Here is a 19,212-nt window from a genome sequence, read left to right as displayed (position 1 = left end):
CTATTTCTCGGACATCAAATTACTCTTTTTTATTTTCCTGTTGATCTCACATTGAGAGCTGTTCCTACTCGTTCAGGATCATCATATGAGAGATCTCCCTCTAATTCCGAAAAATCGACCAAGCGAAGCTACCTTCGACTCACTTCTCGAGATATAAAAACTCCCCTAGAGAAGAATATTGGACAGATTTCTCATATTGTTTTCTTTTTCCTTTTTATCATAAGGCCCGTTTCGGGAGGAATTCGAATAATTCCTAATTCTTACCCGAGATGAAACCTAACTGTGTAAGCTCACACCTAATAAGTGAAAAATTATGACATAAGTCATTGATTTGTTTTTCTCATTATTTCAAATGCCCGGCTAGAGCCGTCTTAGAGCTACGTCGTGGGCCCGTCATTGGAAAATTTGCCATGAACAAACCGACATTAAAAGATGGAGGCACGGCACGGCAGCGCAGGGGGTAGGACGAGAACGTACGCAATAGAGTTAATTTGTTTGCGAGTTTTATGATTGTTGTTTTTGTTTTTCACATCTATATCATAAATTTGGATCGTAATGCTCTGACTGTAATTCAATCTTTTCAGGCGTATCTGAACTCATCCGTGCAATGCAATCAGAATTTCAGCCTCAGAAATATATTATATAATACACGACTCTCGGCCCCATATGCGTTAACCGGTATCGTCGTGTTCTTCTTGTTCCATTTTTGGTGACTGAGATGGAAGCAACTTTGTGTAATCTGCCCTTGTGCGGAACTCATCACTTTTCTTCCAATTTAATGGAAACTCAAGCTGGAAAGTTCATGTTCGAAGTGAAGCTTCCTCAATCTTTGAGGTCCAGGTCATTTCGTCTTCAGTGGGGTCGTTCTTCGAAGCTAGAGTCGCGATCCAGATCGAGCATTCGAGTATTGGCTTCCAGCTCGAACTCTGTGTATGAATCTTCGGTGTCGTCAAAAATTGAGAAAGAGGATGATGGAGGTCTTGTTTGCCCTCCTGGCTATCGGCCCACGCCTGCTAATCGCGAGCTGCGGACTCCTCACAGCGGGTAATTTAGCTGATTCTTCTAATTAGGACTTCATTTTCCAGATTTTATGGCACAAATACGCAATTGTACATCGATTTCAGAAACCCATAAAGATTATGAACCTCCTTGCCACTTGCAGCCTCAACCTACAATAAAAATTCCACTCACATCTAGCATGGCTGTCTCAGTGTCCAATTTCTTGCCACTGCTATTGTAGGGATCACTTGAATGGTTGAGGCGGTTTTCACAAATGGGCTAAATGTTTATGTGAAACCCCATTGTCTTGTATCCATGCATAGTGTTATCCGAGTTCATGTTCCATTTAAACACCCAATGATCACCAACAACATTTCAGAAAATTTCCAAATTGCGAAAACTTATAAAAAAAACTTTTTTTTTATTTAATTAATTAATTAATTATTTCTTTTTTATAACCGGGAGTTGGTGATCTGCACCCATATACCTAGAGAGGCCCGCACCCGCCTCAATCCGGGATAGAAAACTTATAAGAACTTGTTACTAGATGATGCAAAAATCTACAGAAGAGAGTGAGCATTGAACAAGGAAAAGCAGAAATCAGATTATATTGGCAGGCATGTTAGATTGACTATTTTGAAGAGGACTAGGTAGACTTTGAACACATTTTCCTTTAGTACTACCTCCTTGGATTTGAGGTCCTTCACAAAATAAATAATAGGGTAAATTTTTATAAACACATTACTGTCATGGGTTAGTCTTGATACAGAAGACATTTTTAAGTTTAAGGATCTTTTTCTAGCAAGGAATATAAGAATGGCCTATGTGAGAGATAGGGTTGATTAATAGAGTCTTATTACCATTGGAGTTACTTTTCACTCCAATAATGGTTGCTTTGGCTGCGACGTGGTTGGTTGCTCTGGTATCAACATACCAAGCTTCATCAGTTGGAATCTCGGGAGTATCTGTGGAGACCGAAGTGGAGCCCTAATACTGCGCCTTTCCATTGTTCTTTATATCCCTCCTTCCTCACAAACAACGTCACATTTCAATGTTTACCAGTAATTAAAAAAGTTTGAATTTTCCTTTGTTTAAAGGTAGTTTCACAACAAAAATTTCGCATCTACAGTATGAATTTGCATACAATGTTTGACTTGGCCTGTTACAGTTTCTAGATAACATCTGGAGCATCTGTACCTGCTATATCCTTATTTTTGTTATGTGATCCGAGTTCAATTATTCTTATTCTGAACATAGCTGCATCAAGCAATTGGTTTATCTTGTTATATATGAATGGCAATCACTGTTTTAAGGTCCCCAATTTTCTGTACTTCCTACTTGAATCAGGTATCACTTTGATGGGAGTACTCGGAAATTCTTTGAAGGTTGGTACTTCAAGGTATCAATTCCACAGAAGAGGCAGAGTTTCTGCTTCATGTACTCGGTTGAGAACCCTGCATTTCCTAAGAAATTAACAACACTAGAAATTGCACAAAATGGACCTCGATATACAGGAGTTGGAGCACAAATTCTTGGTGCTTATGACAAATACATATGTCAATACTCTGAAGAGTCTCAAAACTTTTGGGGAAGTAAGTTTTAATATCAAACATATCTCCTTTTTTCAGTTCTCCTTTACAATGCTTCCATAGCGAGATCAATTTTCTTTAGCTTGAAGTTGAGGTCTTGTTTCATGACAAATCTATGAACTGTTCAGAACTTCCATATATTGGCTGTTCCGTCAATGCCTTGACTTTTGGATCAAGTGCTGCTAACTTTATGTTTAAACATTATTATACACACAAAATTATAGAACGTCATTCCTTCTCCTCCAGACAAATCATAATCTCTACCAGTCAAAAATCCAAATGAATATATTTTTCCCAACACTTCTTTCTTATTGGCTTGTAACATGCATGACAACGTAAATCGTAAGCACCTTTCATTGTTCAGATAATTTGAAAATTTTTGATGTAGGTTAAACTCAAAGGTAGAAGATCTTTTGTTATATGTTTTCTGAGACTTCTGAGCTGTGAATCGTTAGCACATAATGCTTTCTCTGGTCTTAATTGTTGCTCGCTAACGTAGCCCATATTTACAGGCATTGTATAGGTTTGTTTGTTTTTTTTTTTTTTTTTGTAATTTAAATTGTCTTTGTTTGATATGGATTGCATTCAGCTGATTACTCGATGTGATAGATAAGCAGTATCGGCATGGTCAGGTTTCCCCATTATAAGCTTTAGCCTTTAGCTTTGATGTGCATGATTTTGATATGTAAAATAATCTTTTCAAAGTGAGGTTATAATCTTAAGCTTTGATGTGATTGGTTTTGATATGTAAAATAATCTTTTCAAAGTGAGGGAACGATGCATCTCCAACACTTGCTTGACCGACGACCCTAAGGTTGCAGTTTATTACATGTACTGAAATATTAGATATGATATATTTGTTGGGAGAACGATCATATATATTCGAAACGTGTTTACTTGGTTTGATTTGTTAAATATTATTGAGTACATATGCCTGTTAGTTTGGCACCTCATATCCCTTGATTCTCAGAATGCATCTTTAAAGAATTGAACCTCTTAATATAGGCTATGGTTTTTTTGGATATCTTATTTTTTCAAAAAAAAAAAAAAATTGGGTTCTAATGCTAGGTTTTTAATGCATAGGTAGGCATGAGCTGAGTCTGGGCAACAGTTTTGCAACTAAAGGAGGGTTTAAGCCTCCAAACAAGGAAGTTCCTCCGGAGGTTGAGATGCTTTCTTAGATTGTATTGTTTCTTTAATGTTGAAGACTTGTTCTTTTCTTTCTCTCTCCTATATAAGTGTGATCAAGTCATGAAAGATTTGGATACTTTTTCCTAGAAAAATTTTGGCCGATTGGAATCTCTCCTTGCTTCAACTATTGTTGTTTCTGGCAGAGGTTGTAAACAATTTTCTATTTTCTTATGGGTAACCCTTTTTTTAGGAATTCCATACAAAGATAGTGGAAGGTTTTCAAGTGACTCCGCTTTGGCATCAAGGATTTATTCGTGATGATGGCAGGTGTTTCTCTCTCTTTTACTTCTTTATAGAGTTGTTAAGACTGTGTTGAGAACCTTTAACTCCAGTTCTTTTCCTTAAAATAGATTTCATTAAAGTTGAATGCTAATGTCTCTTGTGGAATAGTCCCAAAAAAAAGGTCTCTTGTGGAAATGACTTGGTTAATTTTTGTTGCTTTCAAAATATAGTATAATTTGGAAGTAATTGTCTTTGCATTCTGTATCAAATTTGTGATGGTCACTTGTAGAGAGTCCTTAGAGGACTTAATAACGCTAAGTCAGATAGTTCCTCTCGTTTTCTGCTGTCTTCAGTTTAGTTTATTGCTTATTCCTTTCCTTGAGATACTTAGATTGTCCTATGTTGTTATTCAATCACTGAGAAACGAACAGAATTTTCTTTTGCATTATTTAATTTATATAGAGAGCAGACGCATACTTTTTGTCACTTCTTTCCCCCTATACAAGTAACATTTTGGTTGTTGGTGTTGATGTGATGAGCCAAGGAACCAAGGACCAAATGAAGATCTGACTTAATTGTCACTGTTTCCCCCTTTTTCTTTTCTGTCTTGGTTGTCACTTTTTCATTCTCTTCCGATGTCATCTGAAATTTCGGACTCAGTTACATTCATTTTTGCTACTGCCAATCCCAATCCCAATATCATTTACTTGGCATTTGATGGTGCTTGCCTAACTTCCACTTGCTTCCAAACAGTCCGATTCCTTTTCGCTCACCTCTTGTAGGAATGCTGTACCTAGCTCCTCAAATGGTTTCTTATTGGATGATGCCATTTCTTAGTACCTCATACATTTCCAGCAATATTTTTCTTTTTCTCTGGATCCATTTTTTAGATGAAATGTGTTCACTGTTCCTAAACTGATTTAATAATAGGAACTAGAAATTATAAAAAAAAAAAAAGGAACTAGAATTTGATATAAGGAAAATTATAAGATCCCAAATCATTTGGAGAGGCCTAGACTCTTCCAAAACTAATCCCAAAATCTCCCTCTCCAACCCCTCTAACTCTAGCGGGCTCTATTTATAACCACCAAAATTCCAACAAACTCATCTGCTAATTGCTATTATGTGCATAATAATATTCATAATAACTATCTAATCAAAAGGAAAAAAAAAATCATAATAACTCATCATCCAAATCTTATCCAGTAGATTGGACAACTTGAAGAAGAGAAACTCCCTTCCTCTTGATAGGATAATTTTCTTCCATTTTTGCACCTTGTGAATAGCAGTGCTTCTGAATACAAGATGTTGGATTGGCCTTTTCTTTCTCCCCTCCCCCGTATTATTTATAAACTCGTTATTATATACCAACTTTCAACCATCATGGATTGACCTAGTGGTCATTAGGGTCAATGAGAAAATTAAACGGCTTTAAAGGAATGAGTTCAAACCTAGTGGTACATTACCTAGGACTTAGTATCTTACAAGTTTACGAGTTTTCTTGATAACCAGATGCAATAGGGTTAGGCGGTTGTCTGATAAAGTAAGTCAAGTTGCGTGCAAGTTGGTCCGAACGCTTCACAACTATTAAAAAATATATATATATCACCACAAAAAGAAGGTTCTGACCAAAAACGGGAAACAACACTCAGAACATTTACAAGATTTTAAATAGATTTATTTTAAGGCCTAAAACATATTCAGGCACATAAAGGATATTAGTACTTGTTTTAGTTTCTTCTACTTTTTTGAGCAGAATAAAAGCGAAAGCCTATATCTCAAATTAGATATGGGAGGTGGATTTTTTTCTTTCTTCCAAATAGTGATCAAAGGGGTTTGGACCTGCTTGAATTTTGTTGAGAATGGCATAAATTATTTTTCCAGCTGTTGAACTATATTTGTTTTTGGGGCTTGAAATCAGTATATCAAGCAGGTGGAAACTGGAAACATTGTTCATCTAATATTTCTTCTAGAAGGCATAAAAACAACTGTATCTCAGATTCTATCTTTTTTTGGTACACTGGTTGACAGCCCTTAATGACAGGACAAACTATTTGGAAACTGTAAAAACTGCTCGTTGGGAATACAGTACCCGCCCAGTTTATGGCTGGGGAAATGTTGGATCTAAGCAGAAGTCAACAGCTGGCTGGCTTGCTGCCTTTCCCGTATTTGAACCTCATTGGCAAATATGCATGGCAGGCGGGTTATCAACAGGCATGTTCAAACTTTTAATCAGGTTACCTTGGAAATTTGTCGTTGGACATGGTGCAGTACTTCTAATTATGTTAAGTTTTTTATAATAGCACTGTGTTGGGTTTGTGGTACGGTATGAGGATTTGGTTATGGTTATATATATGTAGATATGTAAGTATGTATGTTCATGCATTGTATTTTGATAAGAGATAGTTTCACCAAAAGGGAGAAAGAGATAAAAGAACAACAAAAGCCCAAGGAGATGAAGAATCCCTGGCTAAGAGAGGTATTATACAAGAAACTCCCAGTTTACGTAATAAATGAATGGTATATTTATTTGGGACATTCAGAATTTAGATAGCTATTTTTACCATGACACTTACTTGTCTCCTAATTAGTGCTGTATATATAACTTGTAAGAGAGAAGGAAACGCTGGAGCGTACTCGTGTCCTGGTTGCTTCTAATATTTAGAACATCATTCTGTATTTTGGGTTGAGAGGTGCTGTTCCCTGGAAGTGTGGAGGAGTTGCTATTTCTTCTATTTGATCATCCTTTCAAGTAGGCAGCTAATATTCTTTGGTTAAACGTCTTTAAAACTTAGATTCTTTAGTTTGAAAAAAATAGATGAATCTTGGAGAAGAGATGTCATTTAGGAGTATGCCTTTTTTCCCACCCTCTTGGAGCTTGTTGAATTAGCTTTTTTATAATTATATTTTTAGTACTATTTGTGTCTTTTTTTTTAATTGCTCTCCTCTATTCTCTTTGTATGTTAGAAAATCATTTTTTAACCCTAAACTTGGTAAGTTAGATCAAATTTCACCATGAACTTTCAATTTCATCAAATTGAGCCCTAACTTAGATAAGTATTGCAATTTTTATATTCTATTCGATTTCTGCTTATTCACCCACCAATGTTTACAGAAAATAATGTAAAAAGCTAAAAAGAAACCACCAATTTAATGAAAAATCAATCTTTGCACAAAATTGACCATTAATTAACTCTACCAAAACTTACAAATTTCTCCAAAAAAAAAAAAAGAGCTCTATTGTCATTTTTGTTAGAATCTTATCAATTTCATATGAAATATATGATTTATAACTCATTTGACTCATATGAGAATACTTTTTTCAACAAAATTTCAAACAAAACCTATCATAGGGTAACAATTGCAACACTTTTTAAAAGTTTATGGTGAAGGTGCAATTAAATGAAATTGAAAGTTCAAGGTAAAAATTTATATACCTTGCAAAGTTCAGGGTTAAAAATGATATTTTCCTTTTTTTCTCTCCTCCTTGAAGCTTGCACATCTCCTTATAGGTACTAGTTGGTGGATTGTTATATGAAGTAATTATATATCGTGCTAAAATCTTTCATTTGAATATGTGTGTGTTAATTACTATATCATGGAAATATTGTTTCATATCATGTAGCTTTCACTCTAATTTTATTTTATTGGAAAAAGTTAAAGCAGAGTTTCGCATATTTCCTGAAATTTTCGATATGAATCTCAGGTTGGATTGAGTGGGATGATGAAAGGTTTGAGTTTGTAAATGCCCCTTCTTACAGTGAAAAGAATTGGGGTGGAGCATTTCCCAGAAAATGGTTTTGGGTAAATTTTTATCGCTTTGCAAAATAAGAAAATTTAACTTATTCTTTCTATATTCTACAAATTTGAAGTTCAGCATAGAGTTCAGCATGCCATGCAAATATGGCCTATGAAAATGTAATGATATCCAGTGGACGAGAAGTTAAAAAATGACGTTAAACGAGGGTTAAATTTTGCACTACTTAAATTTGGATCAAGAAACATGAAACAGGGAGCGTTGAATCTTTTAATGTTAGAAAATTCATAAAAGGAGGTCAATAAATTAAACTGTTAGGAATTAAGTCTGCCTCTAACTGGCCCATGCAGAGAGGAAATTTTCTCTGTTTTTTATCGTTGATGAGGCCATAAAAGATTATACCATCTGTATACCTAATGGGATGAAGTATGCTATATTTTCTTGTTTACTTCCGTGGCATATTGCACCTTGTTGCTTGACTGACTCGAATATTGTTGAACCTTAGCTACTTTTTAACATACTGCAGGTCCAGTGTAATATTTTTGAAGGTGCTCAGGGAGAAGTTGCTCTTACTGTTGGTGGAGGGTTGAGACAACTTCCTGGATTGACAGAAACCTTTGAAAATGCTGCATTGGTAGTATTCTGTGGCTCTACATTGCGTTTTCTCTCTCTTTATACTTAAACACACAGACAGAGCCCCCAACCCCCGAGTTTGTGGCTCTAAAAATGTGATCCACTCTCTTTATACTTAGAAAAAGAGAGAGGGAGGGAGCAGGGTCGTGGATTGATGGAATAATGCTTGGAAAGGTAGGAAATGTGGGGGTCAGATGGGCCTTTAACCAACTAATAATGATATTTGTGATATCTTAACTGTTGCAGGTTGGAATCCACTATGATGGAATCTTTTATGAATTCGTGCCATGGAATGGAACTATTAACTGGGAAATAAGTCCTTGGGGCCATTGGCATGTTGCTGCGGAAAATGAAACCCACAAGGTAAATTATGGATCTCTTAGTTCCAGTCTCGGCCCTTCTTTGGGCAGTTAAAAGCAATCTGATGGATGCAGAATACTTGATTGCCTGTGAAAATACAGTCTTTAGCAAGTAAACAATGATTTCAAAGCATATCAAATAATCAAAAGAACCTTTGAAGCGTTTCTTTGGAAAATCATGCAAAAGCAAAGATCATTTCCAAGTATTTGAACTCTCGTCTCTGCACAGGTTGAATTAGAAGCCAAAACAGACGAGCCTGGTTCACCCTTGCGTGCTCCTACATCAGAATGCGGCCTTGCCCCAGCTTGCAAAGATACTTGTTTTGGTATCTTAAAATTGCAAATGTGGGAACGAAGATTTGATGGCAGCAAAGGCAAGGTGACAGTTTTCGATAATCTTATTTATATTAACTTTCCTGTTTCTGTTATCTATTGATTTCATTTGGTTTGCACAATTGCACTTGCCCATTATGTACATGAATTCAAGGGCTAAATACGTTTCTTGCTTTTGTTTTTCTCTGGCCATAGTTTGCCATGATTGAAAACCAGCTGAAAACCTCCCTATGTTTAGCATACCTTAGGTGTGTCCATACAAACGTGCATGCATGTATACAGGCGTCAGGCATAGTTGGAGAAATTACTGATGCTGTGATGCTTTATGATGATTTAGAGTACCCTGTGATCTTAGCATTCTGCATGGAGGCCTTTTTACTGGCTATAATTCACAATAGTGATTCAAAATTTCGAGTTAAAGAGGTGTAGACTATTCTCTCCAGCATGCAAAGACATAGTGAAGAAGAAAGGAGGAGAATTGCCCCCTCTGGTTTCGTCATAGATTTAAGAAATAAATTTTTTTTCCCTCTAATTTGTTCTCTCATTATCTATATTACATAATATTGAATATATATATAAATTAGAATGTAAAGTTTTGTCCCTGATAACATGATTTGTGATTAATATGCTTATTATTAAGTCTTCTATTCTTAGTGGTATATAAAACTTGTTCAGGCTCTTCATATTTGATAGTTAGATAAGTATAATTCTTGATTTGCAGATTGTATTGGATGTTACAAGTAACATGGCAGCATTGGAAGTTGGAGGAGGACCTTGGTTTAATCCTTGGAAGGGAGAGACTACCACACCAGAGATCCTCAAGCGTGCTCTTACAGCACCAATTGATGTGGATCAAGCTTTTGACTTGCTTCCACTTTTCAAGCCTCCTGGCTTGTAGTCTGTTGATCACTGAATACAGTGGCTGCAGAAGGAATGAAGTGAACCATCGCGTTTGTGCTGGTTCGGGCATCCTTCGTAACATATAGTTTTGTCCTCATACTTCAAAAAGTTTCCCCAAACGACCGGCAGGTTAGAGCCACTTCTCTGTGAATGGGATCAGTTCACTTTTCGTTAAAACACAAGTGAAATTATTTTGATTACAAACCCTAACAGATTGCGAAGTATCGATATTGTGGGGATCAAGTGGTTTTTTGGAGAAATAGTATGCAGAATAGTTTTATAAAATTTTCTACAGAAGTGCTTTAGAATTGATCATATTTATTTGTTGTTTGGTTAAGTTATTTCAATTTTTGTTAGTACAAACAAGTGGGATTCGAACTTACCATTTTTGGATAGGAAATAGGTGATGCGCATTAATTCAGTTGTTTGTTCTGTCTTTGTTTGCTTGTGGGCAGAGTCTTTCTTTCATTTTTGGCCTCTTTTCCTTCCTGTCCATTCCAATGTCCGTGACTCAGTGGCATCTCACTTCATTAAATGGCTACGTACTAATTTGAAAATAGTACCATCTTGCGTGGTCCTCTCTCTTGACAAGATCAAGAAGTTAGAGAAAATAATGGATTCATCTCGTGAGTAGGCTGATTGCTGAGCGACTTTTTTTTTAATTTTTTTTAAATAAATTTGTTTGGTCGGTCGGTTTGCGGCTACCGGTTCATCATTCAAACTGATTGGCTGACATAGGTTCAATCGATTTTTATTGATTGAATTGATTTTTCGACTTCATTTGTGCACTCCAATTGTTGGGGACATACTTGGGTACCGAGAGATTCTTGCTATCCACTGCTAAATATTCGATAGGTAGGAAAAATGAATGTACTGATTGAGGGACAGAGATTAGACTTTTTATTTCTTTATTTTTTTTTGAAGTAAATACATTTTAAGGATTTCTCTCCCTCCCGAGATCAAAAAGTAGATAAGAGGTTGTTTTGAATTCTATTCGGATTATGTTTCTTATTTTATTTGATTCATTGTATATTTGTTTGGCAAATTTATTTTTGGAAATTATTTTCGAATTTGTGAAATTCAAAGAACATCATTTTTACGTTTTTAGATTTTGATCTTGAAATTTTAAAATGCAAAAATTATATTAGAAAAAGATAAAAAATTTTATAAATATAATATTTCATGTTATAAACTCGTTTCGTTTTTTAAATTAAAAAATGTAAAATATAATATATTATAAATTATATGATATTACAAAATAATAATTCTACAAAATTTATAATTATGTCAATAAATTAATTAATATTATTTTAAAGTGAACTAAATATTTAGTCGATAACTACTAATAGTCTATAAATATATTATTAAACATGTCGAATAATTAAAAAATTGATATTCAAGTATATTCAATTTTTAAATCTGTTATCGACCACCTATCTAAAGATGAATTATTTATTTATGTTTCCTCATCAAATGTATTCTTAGATTTTCATATTTAGAGTATTTCTCTTTTCTTTTTCAAAAAAGTGAAAAAAAATTTATTTCCCTCCTAAGATCAAAAAGTAATAAAATTCTCATATCTAATCCATTTTCATCTTTTTTCAAAATCTTTAATCTATCTCTCCTTTGGATTTTCTCCTACTTCCCCAACAATTAAAGTTTAAATCCCCACTCTCTATTAGGAAACAAAAAACTTCAATCTTTAAAATTCCTCAAAAGCATTAAACATTTTCAATGAGTTTCTTTTGTACATTTTATTAGTTTTTTATTTGTTAACAAATAATGATTATTATTTTGTCAAGTTAGATAAAAATTAATTTTAAACTAATATGAAGACTAGTTCAAAATTTCAATAGATAGATTAAATTTGAGCATTTAAAAGTACAGAAACTAAACTACTAAACTGGAACAAGCTTCAACCTACGTGGACCAATAATACTAATTATTAGTGGCACCTCACATTTATTATAATTTATTATAATTGACACTTCCATGACCATCACCCATGATATCATTTTTACTCTAAAAGGAACATGTAAATAGTACTAGAAGGGGCAACTACAATCTATCTAACAGTGATACATAATCTTGAATGCAAACTTTAAAGACTTTGTGGGCCAAAAAATCCCAAAAGTGAGACCATCTCCGAGTAAGAAATACATCCAAGTCTGAAGAAAAGTGCAATCTTCTCCATCCCTAAGATGAAGGCAAGTTCCTATACTCAAAGTCTTGTATCTCACTTGATTCATTTCCTTGTATCTTCTCAGAAAACCCATAAGCCCTGTTATACAGAAGATAACCACAAAGGTTCACCAAAGCCAATGCAGCACATAACCAGTAAAAATAATCCAAGTGACCCTTATTGAGATTGTTGTCCAACCAGCTTGTCTCATTTCCTTTTCCTGTTATGCCATTTACTATCTGCACAAGAATGCTTCCCACCAAGTTAGCTACAGACATCTCAACTGTGTGTAGAGCAACCGCCATGCTCGACGACACCTTCGATATTTTCGAGAAGAAATACTCAATCTGTCCGACTGCATTAAAACCTTCGGCAACTCCCAGGACTACACATTGAGGCACTAACCATAGAGCTGACATGTCAACAACAGCATTTGGTTGGTCTTCTAGACCTTCTTCTATGGCAATTCTACGCCTTGTAGCTTCAACGACCGCGGCAATGGCCATTGCAAAGCATGAGAGAAGCAGGCCAATTCCGATTCTCAATTCAGGACTGAGTCTTCCAGCATGACCACATCTTTTCAGTAAAGGCATAATTATTCGGTCATAAAAGACAAGCCACAGGGATAAAGAAATAATCATGAACACATTGATCGATCCTGCGGGGAATTCGAAACTACCGGTGATGTGCCTGTTCATAATCTTCGCTTGGAGTGCGCCTAATGCGTTTTGATTTATGCAGACAACCATGATAATGCCTGTTGACCACACTGGGATGATTCTTATAAAATTTTTGAGCGACTCTACTTGATCCACAGAGCACAGGTTCCATGGATTTGACACTGAGCCATCTGGATTTAAATCATTCTCAGCATCTTTTATAAGACAGGCTTTATTCAGACACCTACAGGAAGGCGGAATTGTACCGATCAGACTTTTCATCATATTAGGGACAGAACTGGGAATTGTCAATAGTAAATGGATAAATTTACAGTCAAAGGATGCCTAGTGTAACTTTTTATGAATCAGTTTAAGGAGTCATCTCATTTCCCAGGCAATGATTTAGACATCAGAACATAATCCCAAGCAGAAAAGTAATTTGGCAAATTCAAGAACATAACAATTCATTGAGATACATACCTCATAGAATCAGTTGGGACAAGGAGCTTCGGGTCATGACCAAGGTAGTACTGATCAAAGTTACTATAAGGGAGTGACAATCTTCTGTTCTTAAATGCCACCACAATTACTTGAAAAATTCCAGTAAACAAACTCTGTGCAGGCTTCACTTTCACATAAAGAGAAGAACCCGCTAGGAATATTAGCGCAGACAAAAGCATGAGAACTGCAGGAACTACATATCCAGTGCCCCATCCAAATTCATCTTGAATGTACACAATAACAGTCATTCCAATAACTGTAGATATCCCACTTGCTGCATAATACCAATTGAAGTAGGTATCTAAGACACCCTTGTTACTGGAATTTTTCTCATTGGTGAGTTGATCTGCACCAAAGGCCATAGAACATGGTTTAATGCAACCAGCTCCAATGGAAATAAATCCCAAAGAAGTGAACAGTACAGCGAGCTGGTACAGATTAGCAGAGTCGCACAATATTCCAGATGATGAACAAGATGAAGGTTTCAGTTGCGGGATCGTTGCTGTTAACCACAAAAGAGCCATCCCCTGAAGAAATAAAGCAAACCACATAATTTTACACACGCAGCTGGAGCAAAATATAGAACCTGCCCTTAAAAGAATTTCTATATAAAATATAACTCAAACTATCAAGTGATCAATGGCACAAGCAAGGGGATTCCAGGCCCAGAGAGTTTTGGAGGTTCATATACTTTCTATTGATCCTATGAGGTTTCTTTAAGCATACCACAAAACAAGCAAGCAGCAAAAGTCCATACCCAAGGATACAATTTTATAACTATCCCACACAACAGTGATGAATTAAAAAACCCCTTTCCAAAACGAAAAATAATGGTTAAAAATCACATAATTTAGTTCCTCTAGTTTAAATTTAGTCCCGATGTAAGATTTTAAACGACAAAGACTAAGTTATTAGTAAAGTTTAGGAACTAAATTATTAGTTCAATGAAAGTAGGGCATATTAGCATTACATCAATAGAAACAGTTCAATTTCGAGAATCAACAAGGCTTACAAGGAAGCTACAAAAGGAGCCGAGAATTATAACGCGGAAACGCCCCATGTAAGAATCAGCCAGAACAGCTCCAGCAATCGACAAAGCATTGGAAGCAGCGGACCACAGAGATAGAACGCTAGAAGCAGCAGCAATCTGAAACCCGTACTCGTCCCTAAAGTAGAACATCATGTTAGGACTTAGCCCCAAACTTGAAATCTTCTCAAAAACTTCATTAGCTGCCGGAAATAGACGCAAGCAAAGCCACAAAGACACAGAGAGCTCGTCATAAATTTAATTTAGAAAGAGAAGCTACTGAAATCAGTGAGGGAATCGAACTAAATACCGATTATGAAGGGCATTGTTCTTAAACCGCCAGTTCTGCAATTCGAAGCTTGATGGGTTCCCTCGCAACTGCTTTTGGCGATTCCCGTCTTCTCCACATTTTCCACAACCTCCATTCTCTCCAACAATCTCGCGACCTTCAACGTTCACAGGTAGTTCTCGATTCCAATCTCTCTCTCCCCAACGCAAATTTATTGAAAGAGTCGCTCATTACTCTGCAGTCTGCAGGGAAAAAGAATGGCAGGTGGTCCAGCATTGTGCCAAATCAATTGCAGTGACAAGATGCAAAAATCTTTTTATATTTCATTGGCTGCTGCTATATTACTTTTTTTTTGTTGTGCGAATTTTTAAAATCGTGTTATTTTAGCATTGGCTCATGGTAAATTACTTTTTTTTTTTTGTATGCGAATTTTAGAAAACGTGTTATTTTAACATTGGCTCTTGGTACATTACTTTTTTTGTCTCTTCGTAAATTATTATTATTATTATTTTTTGTCTCTCACTAACATTAACGATAGCCAAAATCTGTATTTGTAACCTATTTTCAATTTGGTAAAAACAATTACAATATAATAGCAATAATGATAATAACATTTAACGGTAGCGACAGTAGTAGCAGTGATAGCGATATAGTTTGTATTAGCAATATACTTTCAATTTTTTTTCTTAATTCCTTATTTTTCTCTTTCAATTTTTTTCCAACTCTGGTTCCATTTTTTTCTTTCAACTCTCGTTCTTTATTTCTCTTTCAATTTTATCTCTATCTCTACATTCATATGTACCGCTACTTATATCTATACTTGTATCTCTGACTCTACCTTTATTGACACAAGATTTTGATTTTGAGTATTTTGAGTTAGGAAAAAAAAAATTCAAGATTTTGGTTTTGAGACCAAAGGGAAAAAAATATTAAAGTAATTAACAACGCAAAAATTATGTTATTTATCTGAGAAATTTGAGCCATTCAAGTTGGGAAAAAATCAAACTCAACTAGGGAAAAAAGGAATGAGTTAATAAATAAAAATAGAAATAAAATTCACCGAGCAAAAATAGCCCAAAAATTTAAATGGCTAAAAAAATTAACTAAAGAAAAAACAAAAAGAAAAAAACAATGAATAAATGGTTCAACGAGAATGGGGCAAAATGTAATTTTCCATATAGATGACACAACAAAATATTTTATAACAAGAACCTATTCTGTTGACACACTAAAATTTAGGTCATTGCATCCAATCTACCCTTATCAATATATTTATTTACATAACTGGCACAAATAATAAATAAGAAAGTACTAAAAATTGAAATGGGTGGCTAACGAGCTAATTTGATTCACAAAATAAGATTGGAGCAACGGTGGTCGGTAGCAAAAATATTTTATGTATTTCAAAAAATACCACCAACTTTTTTCAAAGGCTGCATTCATGGCAATCATCTTAAATTTTCAAATAATGCAAAATATTTAAATTTTATTTTCAGAATTTTATTATTCCAACCTTTATGATATATGATATACATCCGATGTATATCTATATCTGATATATATCCGATGTATATCTGTAACTGATATACATCAAATCTACATATGATATACATCTGATGTATATTTGTAATTGGAATACATCCAATCTACATCTGATGTACATTCAATTTATATCTGATGTACATCCATTTTACCTGTGATGTACTTTCGATATACATTTGATGTACCTTTGATATACATCTAATGTACCCCTAAATCTGGTCAATACTAGGGTATTCATCAAAATAGTTTAAACATCTAATCAATCTAAACTCCCTCAATCTAAATCTTACAAAGTTCTCATTTAGTTTGAATATCAGAGCATCCTATGGGCTCTTTTCAGATATTTGACGAATTAGATGCACTAATAACTGTAATCTCCTAATATTAAATGACAGAAAGTATCAAAATGGTCCACTTCTAAAGATTTCTATTTGGGTTGGTGTTAGCATCTTGAGAATGTTATATATTGATTCTAATTGTGAATATTGTTACGCTTTTGCACCAGAATATCATATTTCATTCTCCTGTTAAAGTAAAATCAGCATTATATCATATGTAAATCAGACCATCACATCAATAGTATATAATATACTCATATTAGTAGTATATCAAACAATCATTTCAGTAGTATATCAAACAATCATATCAATAGTATATCAGGCGTATATGAAATTATGCATCAGTAGTATATCAAATACGAATATCAACAGTATATTAGAAACTCAAATAAATAGTATTTTAGATATACATATCAGTAGTATATCACACACTCATATCAGTAGTATCAAATTTATATCAAACATACATATTGATATAAAACACTCATATCAGGCGTATATAAGATTATGATATCAGTAGTATATCAAACACAAATATCAGCAATATATCATATGGAAATCAGAGGAAAATCAAAACATAGGATTTTCTAGGCTTATTTTTGGGTTTCTTGTATTTGTGTTTAAGCCAGCATGACAATGTTGTGTTTAGTATATGTGGACCTCCACTTTTTTTTTTTAAAAAAAAAGTGCTATATCTGAATAACCAAAACATAATTACTATTTTACTTATTTTACTTTTTCTTTTGTCATATCTCAAGTTCACCGAGAGATTTTCCCATTAAAAAAGGGTGTAAGATCAGTAAAGGGTCAACAACATAGACAGCCTCTTTTATGTCTTTAACCTTATATCACAAAAGCGTTCAAATTAAAAAGTATAGTCTTTTCATTTTTGTCTAGTAGTATATTAAAGTTTGTGATTCTTATTGGTATTAAATTTACCAATTTGTCCTTGCATTTATACACGTACAATAAAACCAAACAAGAAAAGTCTACAACTAAGCCATTCATTTAAAAAATAGTCGTTTAGCAATATATTTATAAATCAGAGAGGTATTTATGCATTAAATATTTAGTTTAATCTAAATTTATATTGATTAATTTATTAACATTTTCTTATAAATTTTATATAATTATTATTTTATAATGTTATATAATTTATATTACATTATATTTTACATGTTTCAATTTTAACGAATATAACATTAGTTTATAATATGACATAATATATTTAAGTTTTTACCATTTTTAATGTTATTATATTTTAAAAATTTTAAATTTTGAATCTCAAAACACTAAAAACATACCAAAGTCGTTTTCAAAATTTATACTATTTGGATCATAGAATCGAAAAAGAATTAAAAACAGTTTTAAAAAACTAATCTCCCAAATTATGCTTTAATACATTTGATTTGAATCTGAAAACAAAAAAAAAACAGAATTCGAATTTCCAACCAAATATATCTTAGATTATCTGCAAAAAAATAATATTCATTGTCCTTGAACACCATTAGGGCAAAATAAGATTTCCCCATCGAATGAAGAGAACTATAATATTCATTGTCCTTGAACAGTTAGCGGCATTAGGGCAAAATAAGATTTCCCCAAAGAGTGTAAGTTCGAGAAAGAGATGACAACATAGACAGCCTATTTTATGTCTGTCCAAAAAATTACTGATTTTACATTTTTGCTTAGGACGAAAGATTGAGGAGAAGCTTTTATATAATTCCTATGTAATCCAATTGTCTATATGCTACTCGACCACAACAAATTTTAAAATGAGCTTCCTCCTAAATTAGGAGGGAAGTTTTTTTTCTTTTGTAGTATATTAAACTTGAGAATCGAATTTACCAATTTGTCCTGGTACATAAAATAACAATCATACCCACTATTTCATATTTTTGCCCCAAAACCTTGTAGATACACAATTTTGGTCTTTGTATTTTTAATGGAGTAATGATTTAATCTTTGAATCTTAATTTATAATAATTTAGTCATTATATTTTTAAATTAATAACAATTTAATCTCTAAACTTTAGCATGTAATAATTTAATCTATATAGTCTAGAATTTGTAATGATCTAGTCTCTATCGAGAAAAATATTATTAAATTTCTTATAGATTTAAATCGATAAATTGACGAGGGTTGAAATATGTTTATAAATTGCAAATATTAAACTGTTATATAGTAACAATCAACACTTAATTTTGAAAAAACAAATCCACGGTAGAGACTCAATTGTTACAAATTTTAAACCATATGGATTAAACTATTACCTATAAAGTTCAATAACTAAATTGTTACCAAATGTACTTTTGAACCTACAAAATAAATTTGGTATATATATTTCATTTTTGTATATATTTAAAATCAAGGAAAAAATATATTTTTAGTTTTGAAGTTTGAAATAGGTGTCTATTTGATCTTTTGAAATTTTAAAATAAATACTTTTGATTTCTAAAGTTTGGACAAAGTGTCTATTTGGTCTCTAACACTCATAGAATCAACCGGGATACGTGTAAACTAATCCGAATATTCGTAAATATAAAAAAAATCTAAATATATTATTATTATAAATTTTATATTATACATGTTCTCGTCCATAGTCGTCGGAGACGAGGATGATTCACATGATTCACGACTCTTACAAAAGACAAACACCTTTTCTTTATTATTATTATTTTTGTTCTCTA

The 19,212-nt window shown here is 33.6% G+C and overlaps 2 protein-coding genes across 5 annotated transcripts; one reads left to right on the top strand and one right to left on the bottom strand.

The window, feature by feature from the left end:
• Positions 1-321: 321 nt before the first annotated feature.
• On the top strand, positions 322-10,404 carry VTE1 (tocopherol cyclase, chloroplast / vitamin E deficient 1 (VTE1) / sucrose export defective 1 (SXD1)). 4 transcript variants are annotated; one of them, XM_022276204.2, is made up of 11 exons: positions 322-473; positions 585-1,044; positions 2,347-2,591; positions 3,672-3,751; positions 3,970-4,046; positions 6,046-6,215; positions 7,708-7,805; positions 8,285-8,392; positions 8,638-8,754; positions 8,980-9,129; positions 9,279-9,730. In XM_022276204.2, exons 2-11 carry the CDS (start codon positions 719-721, stop codon positions 9,510-9,512), a joined length of 1,605 nt encoding a protein of 534 aa, XP_022131896.1. In that variant the 5' UTR covers positions 322-473; positions 585-718; the 3' UTR covers positions 9,513-9,730. The 4 variants fall into 4 exon arrangements, with proteins under 4 accessions (XP_022131896.1, XP_022131899.1, XP_022131897.1 ...); XM_022276207.2 differs by lacking the exon at positions 9,279-9,730 and adding an exon at positions 9,805-10,404 and having other exon boundaries at positions 325-473; XM_022276205.2 differs by having other exon boundaries at positions 352-485.
• Positions 10,405-11,820: 1,416 nt separating this feature from the next.
• On the bottom strand, positions 11,821-14,942 carry LOC111004925 (protein NRT1/ PTR FAMILY 1.2). Its single transcript, XM_022276203.2, has 4 exons — positions 14,663-14,942; positions 14,338-14,555; positions 13,305-13,852; positions 11,821-13,068 (listed from the first exon to the last, which is right to left on the bottom strand). Exons 1-4 carry the CDS (start codon positions 14,775-14,777, stop codon positions 12,180-12,182), a joined length of 1,770 nt encoding a protein of 589 aa, XP_022131895.1. The 5' UTR covers positions 14,778-14,942; the 3' UTR covers positions 11,821-12,179.
• Positions 14,943-19,212: the final 4,270 nt, after the last annotated feature.

Source organism: Momordica charantia (genome assembly GCF_013281855.1).
Source record: "Momordica charantia cultivar OHB3-1 chromosome 8 unlocalized genomic scaffold, Mcharantia_2.0 BLBB01000008.1, whole genome shotgun sequence".
NCBI lineage: Eukaryota > Viridiplantae > Streptophyta > Magnoliopsida > Cucurbitales > Cucurbitaceae > Momordica > Momordica charantia.
This window is presented reverse-complemented; position numbering and strand designations above follow the sequence as displayed.